Source organism: Moschus berezovskii, chromosome 1, assembly GCF_049115385.1.
Source record: "Moschus berezovskii isolate FMDL1 chromosome 1, NW_MosBer_1.0, whole genome shotgun sequence".
Classification (NCBI taxonomy): Eukaryota; Metazoa; Chordata; class Mammalia; order Artiodactyla; family Moschidae; genus Moschus; species Moschus berezovskii.
Genome location: NC_142460.1, coordinates 58,335,682 through 58,352,483, shown reverse-complemented (window position 1 = coordinate 58,352,483; position 16,802 = coordinate 58,335,682). Strand labels below are relative to the sequence as shown.

The window sequence follows — 16,802 nt, the reverse complement described above, 5'->3', positions numbered from 1 at the left end:
CATTCTCCAGGAAAACATGCCTCGTAAATCTATAGACTCTAGGCTGTGTTTACCACAGGCAGTCCTCACTAGGGACATTCTGTTCAAAGTATGCCATAAGTAAGAGTTCTCCTCTTAGCAAAATTCATTAGTCTATTTACCAAGGAGGTCAGTTATCAACAAGTTTAACTGGGTCACCTCCCTTCTTTCTGTGGAAGTTATCTCCCTGGATCAAAAGAGAAATGGATCACAGGCCAGCTGCTAACTCCTTCCTCAAAGAATTATCAAACTCTTGCCTGGATCATTAAAAAATAAATTGATGTTTTCAACTCCACTAGGATATGATTTTGTAACTATTTCTTGCATTAATGAGATTCTATCATTAGAAAGAGCTATCTTTGATACTCTTAACTACCTGAATGAATGAAGAGATTTTATATGATGTAGTCATTTGAAGAGTATGCTTTCAAAGACTACTTAATAATAAAATGTTACTAAAAATAAATAAAATATTCCTAAAGAAATAAGTGAAAAAGAGATCACATTATATATCATTATGATTTCCATTATTGTAAGTACTATATGCAGTTAAAGGAAGTAAATACAAATAATAATAGCTTCTTTCAATGGATGGCTTATTTTCTTCTTTATATTTCTTTGTACATTCTAAATGCTTTATGTGGCTTGATTACTTTCATGATTAGGAAAAATTATTAGAAAAATATCTTCAATTTAAATACTGACATTTATCTGTTACTTATTTTGTAAAATGTATCTTACAAAATGCTCACTGCTACTGCTACTGCTAAGTCACTTCAGTCGTGTCCGACTCTGTGTGACCCCACAGACAGAAGCCCACCAGGCTCCCCCATCCCTGGGATTCTCCAGGCAAGAACACTGAAGTGGGTTGCATTTCCTTCTCCAATGTGTGAAAGTGAAAAGTGAAAGTGAAGTTGCTCAGTCGTGTCCGACCCCTAGCGACCCCACGGACTGCAGCCTCCTCCATCCATGGGATTTTCTAGGCAAGAGTACTGGAGTGGCTTGCCATTGCCTTCTCCAACAAAATGCCCACACCCCAGCTTTAACCTGAGCAAAGTTAGGTGTCCCTCCTTTTGTACTCTCTGCACCCTAACTAGTTCCTCTATCACTGAATTTATACCATATTTGATGATAACTTCCCTGAGCATCTTGAAGACAAGAATCATTTCATATGTATTTTAGTATCTTCGTGTCTAGCAAAGTTCCTGACACAAAGTAGGTATTTAATAAACGCTGACAAAAATCTTATTTTCAAGATTGTCTTTTACACTGTCAATCTGCCCTTGAAGCATATTTTTATGATTGAAAGTACAATGGCTAGAAAGTATAACTATGGATATTTCCTCAACTCTTTACAATTTCAGTCAATGCTGAATATTTTGATCTATAAACTCTTATTAAAAAGAAACATGTACTTTGCCCAAGTTACAGATTTTTAATCTCAGAATTTCTGACTCCTGCCACCTCACTTAAAGAAAAAATAGAGGAGGAAAAAAAGGAAGATGAGGGGAAAGGAAAAGGAGAATTAGCAGTAGTAGTGACAGTAGTAATAATATTAATAACAGCTTTTGTTTTCTAGATTCCAAACATATGACCAAGCATATAAGGGATAGTATGCAAAGTTAACTAAGTTAAACTTTAAAAAGAAAATATACACACTGTTGAAGCAGCATTGGAAATCTTCCATTCTGTTAGAACAATATGCCCAAAGATTATGCTTCTAATATATACATATCAATTTTTGGTCACTGTGTTGATGAATGATGAAGCCCATGCTCCACAGTCCAAGGTATCCCTCATCTCAGCTCAAGAGCATGACTGAAGAGATGTTATTGATTTTTTAATGTTTCTTTTAAAACACAACTCTTACTGTAAGAGTAACATTTTTAAAGGACTATTATCTGAATGATTTATACAAATTTCCAAAGCATTATCAAATAAACTAAGCTTCCTTTTTCAGTGACTTCACAAATCCAATTTTACTTGTCAAGGAGTGAGAAAAGGAAACCAGAAGGGGTCACTGTTTTAAACATGATTGATTTCCTCTGAGGAAATGGGTGACATGATACATTACTGCAATAAGACACTTACATTTTTGTTATAAATCAAACTCTTCAGTTCATGCTTTCGCATCTAAAAATTATGTAAACTTCTCTTGCACAAATGTGGCGCTTTCTAAAAAGACTATGTCTATATCACTTTCAGCATATTTTCCCATTTTGTTTTCTTAACGTAGTTAAATAAAAATGAGGCAAGAGAATCTTATTATGTAGTGTGCACATACATAGTATGTTACTGAAATGACTAGTCTCAGAAATTATTTTGAGAAATGATAATAAAGGTGTCCTTTCAAATGGCACTTCAATACCAGAACTGGTTTAAACTCAATTAATTATTCCTTGTATCTTCGTCCCACATTCTCATGATCTGAAACATGTGCGAGAGTTGTATATATCTTATATATTTGTGTTGCATAAATTTATAGAAGACTCTAAATTTTCTACCTCTGTATGGATAAACTGAAGAGTCATCAATAAGTGTACAATGATTCATATGGCTTGGGATTTCCTGTCATCACTATGCCTTCCAATAAGCTTTTCATGCCAAAAAAAATCAGATTGCTATTTTCTTGATTATGTATAATTATTATATACATGCCTTAATTTTTAAAAAGAATTTCTAAAAAAATGTTAATATTACATATCTACTAATATTACTCCTTTAAAAAATTTTAACATTAAGAAACTTAACTAAGGTACTGATTTTCACTGATGTATCATATTCATAAACAATAGGTGCAAGATTAATGTTTGGTTGTAGAATAATCAGTAATAGAGTATTGGGTTTTAAAAAAGCCAAAATTCTGAATATTATACATGTTGCCTATTTAATGTAAATATGAATGATTTCTGGTAAGTGAATAATAACCATGGAAGGCATAAAATATCTTTGAGCACCGTATCTGTCAGCAGACAAATGCAGAAACGTACAAATCCAATCTTTGACAAAAATAGTACAAACAAAAAGCTTTCCTTCTTTGCGGCTTAACTGTCCTTCCCACTTCTTTTCTCTCTTGAGTGCCACCTTCTGTCTCCAGTATCAGGCTAGGCAGTATTAGACTGCTTGCTTTCTAACTGTTCTTTGCAAATGCAAATAAGGATCTGTATCAATCCTTTATACCTCTGACTAAAACTCAGTCACATCAATGTATTCACTCTCTTGCATGTGCTTGCATTTAAACCTTCTATTCCTTACTGGGATAAAAAGACTGCCTTTTATTAAAAGATGGTAAAGCAATAACTAGATGAGGAAGACTTGGGAGAAAAGAAATTTCTTTGTATGTGACACAGTAGTAAAAGAGCTATCTTTGATGAGAAAATTACTAGAGTCTTTTGTTTTTTCATTTTTGGGAGGCAAGGGCAGGAAATAAGAGATTGTGGCTGGCATTATCATTTTTTTTTCCTTTATCTTTTAAACCTGCAAATTTGTAGATGTCAGGGAACAAGAACCATTATCTTGACTACAGCACTGGTATCACGCTTCCTCTTTAGCATCATAATCACACAGCCAAGGGGCTCAAAGTTTCAACTGCTTCAGGTGGCTCTGACACCTCTCAGGCAGACCAGCATCAGACGCACTGAATGCAGAGAAGCTGCTCAAGGAAAATAATGGGAGGGGGCTGGTGTGATGGTCTTTCCCAATCACGTAAAATTACATGAAAACCAACATTCACTGCGATTGCTTTGTCAATTCTGCAGCCTATTAATACGTTACTAAAGTGATGTGGCGCTGAAGCCATTTCTTTTAGGGAGTAAGATGATGGGAGAGAGGGGCAGACAATAAAGAAGAGCCTTCCCTCAAGGGGGAACAAGGCTGTGTGGATGTGAGGTTTACACAGATGCATGATCTTTGTGATGATGATCAAAATGTTCCATGATGTCAAGGGAAATGTATTAAACATTTCTAAACAAACTAAAACCACGCTTTGGTTATATAAAAGTAATACTAATCAAAATAAATCGTGTGAATTGCTTTACATTTATGCCTAATTACCGTGTAGTACAATAATGATTATGTGATTATTTTTGTCAGATTAATTTTGCTATAAATTTAATTACATGTATAAATTCTACATATTCAGCCCTCATAATTTAGTGTTTTTAAACAATTATTTACTGACCCCACTCTCTCTACATGCCAGATACCAAACTGCATACTGGGAATAAAAACAATAAGACAATCCTTCCTCCCATGGGGTTTATAGTCTTGTTGAAGAAAAAACAAGTACGAGGCAAATGTCAAATAGAAGAACTGACAATCAATGTATTTTTAAATGAAGGTAAGGACATGAAGGGAATACCAATCCCAGTCCTAGGGTATCAGCTAAGGCTTCATTCAGTCCCTCAGAGCTGATTCCTGAAGACCCAATAAAGTTAGCCAAAAGAGAGGGGAGAATGAGTTAGTAATCCAACAAAAGAAACAGGAAACTCACAGGCCTCAGAAATGAGACCCTGCAAGGTGGAGTTTGAGAAACTGCTCAGCTGGAACACAGTGTAAGAAGAGTCCTGAGACAGTAAGGTCAGTGAAATAAGAAGAGGACTTGAATATCACGCTGCTGCTGCTGCTAAGTCGCTTCAGTCGTGTTCGACTCTGCGTGACCCCATACACGGCAGTCCACCAGGCTCCCCCGTCCCTGGGATTCTCCAGGCAAGAACACTGGAGTGGGTTGCCATTTCCTTCTCCAGTGCGCGAAAATGAAAAGTGAAAGTGAAGTTGCTCAGTCGTGTGCGACGCCATGGATTGCAGCCTACCAGGGTCCTCCGTCCACAGGATTTTCCAGGCAAGAGTACTGGAGTGGATTGCCATTGCCTTCTCCGGAATATCATACTAAGGAATTTGAAATCTTAACAGTAATGAGGAACCACTGCAGACTTCAAAAAGGAGGATGACACGATCAGATTTACATTTCACATCAGATGTGGCTTTACTGTAGGGAGTGAAGAAGTAGAGCTCATACCTGGAGGTGAGCAGGGCAGTCAGAAGAAGAGCCAGTTGCAGTGATTTAGCTGACAGTTGCCAGGGGTTCAGGTTAGGCTATTAAGAACAGAAAGAAGTGAATGGGCTTGAGAAATATGTAACAGGTACAATTGAAATGTCTTAGTGATCGATTAGGTACAAGAGAAAGAGGATTTGGGGATGGATTTCTGACTTAGGTAAACGCATGATGCTATGGTATCTCAGCAAATTGACCTATTACTGAGATAGAGAGGAGAGGGAAAGAGGCAGGTTGATGGGATTTCTATTTGATTTTTGTTGATTTTGACAGAGGAGGGGCACAGGAGAGCATCTGAAATTATGAGTTCCTCTAGACAAATTCAGTTCTATGTGTCTGACGAGTGTGGAGATCTCTAATAGATGACTGGATATAGAGGTGTGAGGCTAAGAAGAAAGATGTAAGCTTAGACAAATATTTGGGAGATGGCATCTTATATCAGCTGAAGCCATCAGATAAGCAGAGAAGAAGGCCAACATCAGCAGCTCAAGGAAACCCAAAATTTATGGGATGACATGATTAAGAGCCAATTAGGAAAATAAGTAGGAAGAAAGCCAGTAAAGCACATGATCACAAAAATCAGGGAAAGGAATGTTTTAAGAAGGAACAAGCAGTCAACAAAGTTAAGTACAAAAGAAAATGTAGACTGGTATAGCCATTTACAATTCAGTAATCTGTACCTATTAAAATGTCTGATTCTTAATTCCATTTCTTGATATTTAATCAATAAAAATGTTATCCTGTATGTCCAATGAGACAAAGAAGAGTTTATAGAAGTAAAAAAGAAAGAATATAACTACCCCAAAACAGAGAATTAACTCAAATATTATAGGCTAACCTTGCTGAACATGTCACAGAACTTGAAGAGAACAAAATAGATATAAGAAAAAGACTTTAATGAATGTCAAATACGAGAAGAAGCCAGTTTCAGAACAATGCATACATAATAACATCAGTTATTTTTTAACATATTTCTCTATGCATATATAAGAAAAGCTACAGAAAGAATTGGAAGAGTATACACCAAAGTCCAATAGTCAACTTTGTGAAGAAAGCTGGTATTTAGTTGGGTTTCTGGTCAAGGAGACCTTTTGCTTCATTTATACTTTTTTTTAAATTTTTACAGTGAAATGTTTCCATGTAACAGTTGTATAATAAAACACATTTTTTAAATGCTATCAAGAGATCAAACAGAATTAAAATTGAGAAATAACAATTAATTTAATGGTTGTTTAGTAACTTTAATAAGCACAGATTTGGAAGAATAAAGGGAATAGAGGTTAGATTATAATGAATTGAGACAAAACGGAAGGAAAAGCAGTATACAGAATACAAAACAGAAAGTGTGGCATGGTACACAGAGAAAAAAAAGTGAAAGAAGGATTTTTTATGAGAAGGAAGAAAAATGGTATTCCCAGGCAACCTCGCTGTTGACAGGTTAAAAAAAAAATTAGAGATAACAAAGCTAATAAGGCACCAAAAGACCTGGTGCCTGTTACAGTATCAGGCATAACCATGGCAAAGTCTGGAATAACAGGAGTAACTTACGAAAGAGCCAGATCAAGGAGGTTTAGGTGAGAAAAAAAGATTTATTATGGTTGGATCTATGCAACATCCCAAAACTAATAACCAAAGAGAAGAGAAAGGTGGAAAAGAATTCTCAAAATATCTTAGGGTTATAACAAATGAAGGGCTGACATTGGAAGAATACAAATAAATAGTCTAATTGCAAGATGAGAAATGTTTTAAGGACCAACTGGTTGGTGCTACCTGGAATGACCAGAATGAGTTGAGACATAATCTGGTATGAAAACAAGACTATGTATTAGTATTGGTTGTAACACTTAGGAAATGGTGTATGTTCATTGCTGTGAATCAATCAGAAGTTGGAAGGAAAGCATGTTGTCAGTAGGGCATATTAACTGTCACTCATTCTCCTTCAACATGTAAGAAGTGATGAGTGATAAAGCATCATTTAAATATATTTAACATAGTCCAAGAATTTTGGTTCAGCCTTAAAGAATAGGAATTTCTTAGGATTAGGGTATAAATATAAATCTCTTTTGAAACAAAGCAGGATGTCCCCAAATGGCTCTGTTCTGAAGAAACCAAGTCTCTCTCAGTGGTCATGCCTTTATGGAAAAGTCTTAGAGGGGAGATAAGTGCTAACAACAAACTAAAACTTCTTACTCACCCAGAACAATGTGTCCTTACTGAAAAAAAAAGAAAAAGAAACCATCCTGGTCCAAAGCTACCTTGCTGCTGCTGCTGCTAAGTCACTTCAGTCGTGTCCGACTCTGTGCGACCCCATAGACGGAAGCCCACCAGGCTCCCCTGTCCCTGGGATTCTCCAGGCAAGAACACTGGAGTGGGTTGCCATTTCCTTCTCCAATGTGTGAAAGTGGAAAGTGAAAAGTGAAAGCGAAGTCGCCCAGTCGTGTCCGACCCCCAGCGACCCCACGGCTCCTCCATCCATGGGACTCTCCAGGCAATAGCACTGGAGTGGCTTGCCATTGCCTTCTCCGAAAGCTACCTTACAGAGGGGCTATTCACATCCTGGTGAAAGAACAGGGTGATGAACCCTATGCTTTGGATGGTCCTGATAAGCAAACAACTTTAAATCACAATAAAATCATTTGTGTCCTTTAAAAGACAATGCATAGCAACACTGGATTTCATTGAGGGGGTGGTGAGTGGGAGGGCAGAGGTGACATTACAACATGAGACTCAAAAGGAACAGACTGAGAATTTTCTGGGTGCAGACGTCAGAGAATTAATTATTGACACCTACACAGGAAACTCTCCATTTGGGCACTGCCCTGTGTCATGCTTTGTCATACCTACTGAAATTATATTAGAAAGCAAAACAAACTTTTGTATTAATAGCTCTCACCTTAAAAGTTCTATCTGTAGAAGAGGCAAATTTCTCCTTTGGCTTATCCTACAGGCAGCCTTCTGAGAATCAGAAGAGAACAACCAACTTCGATCATTTGAACATGGAGCATCAACTAATACCTATAGAAAAAAATGACACATAAGGCAAGTATGCACTGAAAACATATCCTCAGACACAAAGTATATAAGGAAGCTACATAAATTGTGGCAAAAATTAGCAAATAAATAAGTAAATTTATTTTAAAACTGAAAATACACCATGGTAAGTTGTTTACAACATTTCTTCACTAATACCTTACAAAAGAATTTCCTGTGACTTTCAGCATTTAGGTCTTTTTCAATGGAGAAGAGGAATGAGAGGACTAAAAGTCTACTAATGTCTACTAATATTTCATATTCTTGTTGACTACAGCAAAAACTTTTACAAAAGTTACTCATTTTATTTTTTTTAAAGTTACTCATTTTAAACAGATGTTACTATATTCCTGAATTCTCAGCATTTATATTTAAGAACTAATAATTCAATTTCAGTTTACTGAAATGCTGTCTTTTTCTTCAACTGTCATACTCTGATACGAAATGTTACCAAATTAAAGCAATACAGTGCACATGTTTGTGTACTGACTCAGATAATATCTGATCTCTTCCTGAGTATCTTTGAGGTACCTGGAAATAAAAAGCATTCTATAATCCCCAATCCCAATGTTACCGCTTCCTTTGAACATGCTGACCATCAAATAAAAACTGCTTCCATGTTCACTTTATCAGAATTTCCCAGGGTACTGAGAAATTGTATCCAGTTATGTCTGGAAGCAGATGGAAAATAACCACAACAAAGCAACATAACAGTATCACTGGGAGTCTATCAGTCTGTCACAATGTAATAAAAGTACCTTGTCAAAGGTTTCAGGCTGGGTATCTCCCATTTCTCTGCCATCCAATTCAGACACTTTAATTACATTTATCAAAGGCTGTGGGATGAAAGATTCTAACGTCTGCCTCAGCCACCTCAATCTCAGACTATCGTATTCATTACAATGAAGATAACCTAAATATAAAGGATTAAAAAGCTTTTTTTAAAAATAAACACAATAGAATTGTTAAATTTCCACTTTTGATCAAATAAATTTCAGAAATACATTGGTTCATCATAATTATACAGGAACAGGGCTGAGAGGTAAACATCATGATTGTCTTATGTTTAAAGACTTAAATACACTCACAAACACTTCATAAAACATTTACCATAGTCATGCCTACAGAGTCTCTCAGAAGCTCTCACCATTTATTCATTCAAATTTAATTCTGAAGGTAAAAACCTTTAGAGAATTATAGATTCCTATGATAGTATATTAAAAAGCAGAGACATTACTTTGCCAACCAAGGTCCGTCTAGTCAAGGCAATGGTTTTTCCCGTGGTCATGTATGGATGTGAGAGTTGGACTGTGAAGAAGGCTGACCGCCGAAGAATCGATGCTTTTGAACTGTGGTGTTGGAGAAGACTCTTGAGAGTCCCTTATACTGCAAGGAGATCCAACCAGTCCATTCTAGAGGAGATCAATCCTGGATGTTCATTGGAGGGACTGATGCTAAAGCTGAAACTGCAATACTTTGGCCACCTCATGCGACGAGTTGACTCACTGGAAAAGACTCTGATGCTGGGAAAGGTTGGGGGCGGGAGGAGAAGGGGACGACGGAGAATGAGATGGCTGGATGGCATCACCGACTCTGTGGACATGAGTTTGAGTGAACTCCGGGAGTTGGTGATGGACAGGGAGGCCTGGTGTGCTGTGATTCATGGGGTCGCGGAGAGTCGGACACGACTGAGCGACTGAACTGAACTGAACTGAACTGAAAGATATACTATACAACCAACACCTTAGACACAGTTCTCTCCTAAAGCTCTTAAGAGTAAATGATATATAAAGTTCCTTCCAGGTCAGAACACCTGATTTTAAATAAAGGAAGGTATATGGCATGTGGAAAAAAGCATGTAAAGTGTAACTGGCTTTATGATAAGAAAGGCATAGGCTCAAATTAAGAATTGTGAGATTCTGGAAAATTGACTCAGCACTCCTACATAGTCTCACTTTCCTTATCTGTAAAATGGGGACTATAATAGTGAAGGAGTTTAGAATACTCCACTCCAAAATATGCTGCTTTGGCATACTGATTATTTTGAGTAAAAAGCACTTGAATAACAGCAGATGTGGGAAGGGCATTGTGACCTATCTTTTTCTTCCTGAAAGCAGATGAACTCCCATGTGAAAGATACCCTCCCGATACCATGAGAAAAGAATATTCTTATCACCAGAGATTGGGAGTCACGGCCAAAAAAAATATGTGTGTGTTTTACTCCTGTCACCCTGTCTTATGTCAGTCACTGCTAGAAGCCCTAGTAGGATCCAAGAGAAATTTTACTACCCCTACTTTACAAAGTGGTTGTTAAGATGAAATGCTACACCTTAAACTTATACAGTACTGTATGTTGATTGTATCTCAATGAAACTAGAAGGAAAAAAAAAAAGATTAACTGTGATAATTTAGTAACGTATCTAGCATGTGTGATGTGCTTAGTGACTCAGTCATGTCCGACTCTGAGACCCCATGGACTGTAGCCTGCCAGCCTCCTATGTCCATGGAATTCTCCAGGCAAGAATACTGGAGTAGGTAATTGTTCCCTTCTCCAGGGGATCTTCCCAAACCAGGGATCTAACTCAGGTCTCCTGCATTGCAGGCAGATTCTTTACCATCTGAGCCACCAGGAAGCCCATATCTAGCACAGAACTGCAAAGGAGTAACAAGAAATGTTCACAGTGTTAGTTGCTCATTCATGTCCGACTCTTTGCAAACCAACAGACTGTAGGCTGCCAGGCTCCTCTGTCCATGGAATTCTCCAGGCAAGAATACTGGCATGGGTTGCCATTCCCTTTTCAAGGGGATCTTCCCAACCCAGGGACTGCACCCAGGTCTCCTGAGCCACTAGGGAAGCCCAGTTCTTTTAGCACCAGTTCTTTTAGCATCGTACTGCAAAAGTAGTGACAAGAAATGTTCATAATGATTGCTAACAATACATGTAGTAGTAGTGGCTTCCCTGGTGGCTCAGTTGGTTAAGAGTCTGCCTGCAATGTGGGAGATCTGGGTTCGATCCCTGGGTTGGGAAGATCCCCTGGAGAAGGAAATGGCAACCCACGCCAGTATCCTCGTCTGGAGAATTCCATGGACAGAGGAGCCTGGTGGGCTATAGTCGAAGTCACAATGAGTGGGACATGACTGAGTGACTAATTTTCACTTTCTTATAGTAGTTAATTATTATCTTGAGTCCCTATTAAGGGCTAGGCACTGTTCTAATACTTTACATGGAATAACATATTTAATCCTCACAAACCTCACGTAGATAATTTTATTATCATTTCTGTTTTACTGATAAGGAAACTGAGGCAAAGAGAGGTTAAGTAATTTGCTCAGGTTTACACAGCAGGAAACCAAGACATCTTGGTTCCAGAGCCCACCTACTTTTCAGCACCATGCTATGCTGCTTCTCAGAAATAAAAGACAATTAGGAAATTGTTTTCTCCCTAATAAAAAAGTTGTTTTGTTTTTCCTATAGTTAAATATATATTTATAAATATTTATATATATTTTAGTAACATAAATTTCATATAATATTAAAGACAAGCATATTTTCAAATGCACAAAAGTATAAAGAAAGAACACCAAAAATGACCTAAAACTCAGTCTTCAGATAAGCATCATTTAACATTTTCATTAAATAATCCTACCATATCTCTTTATGTCTACACCTACATATAAAACCAATATAAATGGAATTACATAATATTTTTGTAGTGTCTTTTTTCCATCTTACTCTTTATCTCCCCACTCTGTCAACTGCCCAACCACCCATCAGAAGGAACCTATATTATCAACCTGATATACATATGCTTATATAATTATCTGCATATACAGAATTTTATTTACACACTTTTCTGTCTCCTGACTCTCCACATGTCAGTACTTCAAAGGCAATATCACCAACTCAGTCGGCAGAGATGCGAATCATTTTTAAAGGCTGATGAGTAGTATACAGAAAAAAATGCGCCCTGTTTTACTCAACCATTGCCAATTTCTGGGCATTCACACAACTGTCATTAACAATAATATGCTTTTGAACTATGGTGTTGGAGAAGACTCTTGAGAGTCCCTTGGACTGCAAGAAAATCCAAACAGTCCATTCTAAAGGAGATTAGCCCTGAATATTCATTGGAAGGACTGATGCTGAAGCTGAAACTCCAATACTTTGGCCATCTGATGTGAAGAACTGACTCATTTCATGGCTGCAGTCATTGTTCACAATGGTTTTGGAGCCCAAGAAAATAAAATCTGTCACTGCTCCCACTTTTCCCCCTTCCATTTACCATGAAGTGATGGGACTGCATGCCATGATCTTAGTTTTTTGAATGTTGAGCTTCAAACCAGCTTTTTCAGTCTCCTCTTTCACCTCCAGCAAGAGGCTTTTTATTTCCTTTTCATTTTCTGCAATTAGAGTGGTATCATCTGTATATCTGAGGCTGTCGATATTTCTCCCAGCAATCTTGATTCCAGCTTGTGATTCCTCCAGCCTGGCACTTCGTGTCATACATTCTGCATATAAGTTAAATAAGAAGGGTGATGCTATACAGTGCTGATATACTCCTTTCCCAATTTTGAACCAGTCTATTTTTCCATGTCCAGCTCTAACTGTGGTTTCTTGACTCACATACAGGTTTCTTAGAAGACAGGTAATGTGCTCTGATACTCCCATCTCTTCAAGAATTTTCTACAGTTTGCTGATATCCACACAGTCAAAGGCTTTGGCATAGTCAATGAAGCAGAAGTAGATTTATTTCTAGAACTACTTTGCTTTCTCCATGATCCAACAAATGTTGGCGATGTGATCTCTGATTTCTCTGACTCTTCGAAACCCACCCTGTACATCTTGAGTTCTCTGTTCCCATAGTGCTGAAGCTTTGCTTGAAGGATTTTGAACTCAGAGGATGGCATCAATTTAGGGAAGGGTTTGAGAAAGGAGCAGAAAATCACCTTAAAGCTTCATTTGTACAGGTAGAACAACCTTTTTTATTTAGTCTACATTGTTATTTTGGGTGGTTTTTGGAGGATTCACTAATGCAGCTTATGGATAGGTGTCTGAAAGTTTTTGTCTTAGCCTGAAATCACCAGAAAACAGCCTAAGACAAAAGTTTACATCACAGAAGGGTATAACCCCAGGGAAGCAAGAGTGAGTAATAAAAGGAAGTAAATAAAAATAAATAAAAAAATAATAATAATAAATAAAAAAAAAATAAAAGGAAGTAAATCATGCAAGGAGGAAGCACGAATGTAAGAGGGTTTGTAATCAAGCTGGCTATGGCTTTCTTCAGTTAAATTTCATTCCACTTTTCTTTTTTCTTGTTTAAATATCTTATATTCTATTTCTGTTCTTTTAGTGGTAACCCTAAAGCATTTAACATGCATATGTAAAAGAAAAACCTAAAATAAGTCAATCTCCACCATTTTTCCTAAAAGATACAAGAATCTCGTAACATTTCCTCCTAAATAAGATGCTATTGCATTGTATATTGGGATTTATTTGCACGTATATTTTTTAACTATATAAAATGTTATTATCATTGTCTTCTATATCCAATGACTCTAAGATTTTCCCCATGTATTTCTCACTTTCTTCTTTCTTCAATTCTTTTTGTATCTTCCATTTTCCACCTAGGATGGCTTTCCCTTTTCCTTCAGAATTGCTGGTGACAAACTATACTCTTGCTCTCTGTCTAAAAGAAAAGTCTAATTCACTTTTTCTCTTCAAGGATATTTTGATGAATGCATTTTTGGATTGACAGTCATCTTTTCTTAGCACATTGAAAACATTCTTCTGAATGCCAGCTTCCATGATTACACGCAGAGGTCATTCCTCAGTCCAGCTGTTGTCCTTTGAAGGTAGACTGTCTTCTCTGGCTGCTATTAAGATGGTTTTTTATTTTCATAATTCTGCAACTTCACTATAATGGTCTATACTGGCTTAGCTCTGGTTACAAAGTTTCAGAGGGTATGTCCACTCCTCCCCTACCACTAAAGCCGAAAATAATCTTACTTTCAGTTCTTTGGAGAGGACAATTTATTCCTAGTTTACCTTAATGGAGGGGAAAGTATTTTGGAGTCTCAGGTTTATACAAGTTAATCTCCTAATAGATGCTTTAATTGAGCAGGCTTTGACTTCTTTTATCCACACATGTTCATGAAGCAGTAAGTTTTCCTGGTGAAGCAAAAAAAAAAAAAATGCTCTCAAGTGAAAACCCAGCTTCAATGCTCAATTTATCTCCCAGGTTCTCAAACTGTTCACTTTTGGCCACTGAGTATTTGGAGAACATTGACAGATTTTAAAAGATTTTGCTTTTCTTTAACATTATATATCCCACATTTTTAAGTTATTTTCAACAGGAGAGTTGGCTAAAACACAGAGTTTGTCATATGATAGGAAACAGACACCTTAGTCACCTCGATATCCTTCAAAGCGCTACACCCACCGTGCAATGCCTCACATACGGCATGTGCTCACCAAACGTGGCTCACTCAGTGGAAAATATGGCGTAACAATGAAGATATTTAAATTGCTAAAACCGAAAATCAGGGCAGCTTTTCATTAAATTGTAGCTTTAGTCAAGATCCTCAATTCAGCATTTTAAAGTAACTCTCAGTTGAAATACAGATTTATGCTATATTACAGTTTGGTCTAGACAGATTTTATTTGAAATAGGATTAGACTGGTTAAACTTTAAAAAATATATAATATAAGGCATTAGAATCCAAGTTTCTCATATACACACACACACACACTCTCAGACTCACTACATTGAGAAAGAATTAATTTTCAACCTTAAATTGCCAAAAATAAATCAAATCTATTTTTTTTTCCTCTTCTCAGTAGAAAAGGGGATAAATTTAACAAATTCTTAAAAAAGTCATTGAGCTTTTTCAGGAATAGCATTTGGAGTCTAGGCTTTACTTTTTCTTTTTTCTACTACATGTTCAAAATTATCACTGTTGTTATTATTTCCAAAAAGAAGATGCATCTAACGCAGGGAGCTCTTGGAAGGCTTTCTAGGAAAGTTGATTTCTGAGTGAAAACCTGAAGAATGGAAAAGAATTAGCAAAGGGGAAGAAGGGGGAAATGGTACCTGGAGAGTGTGCAAAAGGCTCAGAGGGAGAAGGGCAAAAGCAATTCACTAAAGAGTTTTTCTAACGTTCTCTACCACCAAAAGCTAACTAGATGTAGAAAGGGTATTATTGACAGCAAAGAGAATTTCATGTCAACCCTCAGCAAGAAAGTTGATCAAGCCACTCTATCAAGCTGGGTCATTCTTAACTTATCAATGCTTTCCTATTTAGAATCAAAAGTGTTTTTCCGTTTCTGTTTTCTTTTTCTATGAACACCAGGACATTAAAAAGGCTCCAATGACAAAACAGAACAATAAAAAACAATGGACAGTACCTCACCATGCTAACAGGTAGGAGCAGCTAGACCAGAAGAGAAGTAGACTAATTATTTTTAATCATCCTAAAATATGAGCTTTTTAATTATTCAAAACTGTGAGCCTCCTGACCCAGAATAAAGGCCAGTACTGATCTGAAGAAATTCAGAGGATAAACGCACATTTTAAGTTTTGCTTATAAAAGCTTTTTTTAGCATGGCATCTGCATTCCAGATTCAAGCACTGTAGCTAACCTAATTTGGGATTTGAGCATCAGCATGAAGACATCTGTACTTCTTAGTAAACCATTATCATTAGCCCTTCTTAGATGAAAAGCTACTTTACTTGGACTACTGCCTGTAACTCATTGCCCTTGATGTAAGAACAGGAAGATTCTTCTATACTTCAGACTCCTAGAATATATCCATTTGCCTTTGGATTCCTAATCTGAATTTCTTTACCATAAACATGTTAAATATTTATAGCCTACTAATGAGGATAATCTAGGATTAAAATGTCCTCTTTTCAAAATGGTACCCAAATTTTGCATTTCTCTTCCATTTTTCACAACACTAACAATTCTATATTCAAGACTGACGTAACAAACAAAATAAGCATGCTATCAAAGAATAGAGGGTAAAAGTAGTAAAATACTCCTTATAACACATGATTCCATAAAATTTCATTTTCAGCTCAAATTATAAAAATAATAAACTTACAAAATAATTTCTTATGTTGTGATTTCTTACCAAAAATATAGCAAGTTTCAATAACAGTTTTAACCACAATTTGAAAACACACAGTATGTTTTCATCTAAAATATACATTTAACTGGTATACCAATGCCTAGTATAACTGGATTCAGAGTTCTCATAAAAATGTTTATAAACTATTTCAACAGGAATGCTCTCAAAGGAAGATATATATTAGCAGTTCTCAAACTAGGATATGCATGCCCTGGGGATACATAACAACTTTTAAGGATAAGCAGGCTTAGATAGTTTCAAAGGAATCAATTTTCAGATCATCAGCTTCTTAAGAAAGGAGAACACCTCTGGTCAAGGCTTCTCCTAGCTCTTCACCAACTTTATAAATGAGGAGCACAATTCCCAGCCATCCAGAATCTTATTACAGCAAGTTGTGCCAGGGCACAGAAACCCCCCAGAGCACTCCAAACAAAGGCAGTTCAGCACAGTAGTGCTTTGGCTGAGAAAGTGAATGAGTCTCCTAATTAGGCAACGCAGTCTTTTAAAACTGGTTTCCAATCCTTTGCCTTCTTCAAAATCAAAAACAGATCTAGTGTTTACATCAGTTCA

General features: G+C 36.8%; 1 protein-coding gene across 1 annotated transcript in view; it reads right to left on the bottom strand.

Moving 5' to 3' along the window:
* NSUN3 (NOP2/Sun RNA methyltransferase 3) overlaps positions 1–16,802 on the bottom strand; it is a 70,344-nt gene that overhangs the window by 42,755 nt on the left and 10,787 nt on the right. Inside the window, exons 4-5 of the mRNA XM_055393952.2 lie at positions 8,860–9,014; positions 7,965–8,086 (exon numbers count right to left, since the gene is read on the bottom strand). Of these exons, the coding sequence (XP_055249927.2) occupies positions 7,965–8,086; positions 8,860–9,014 (277 nt within the window). The remainder of the gene's footprint in view (positions 1–7,964; positions 8,087–8,859; positions 9,015–16,802) is intronic.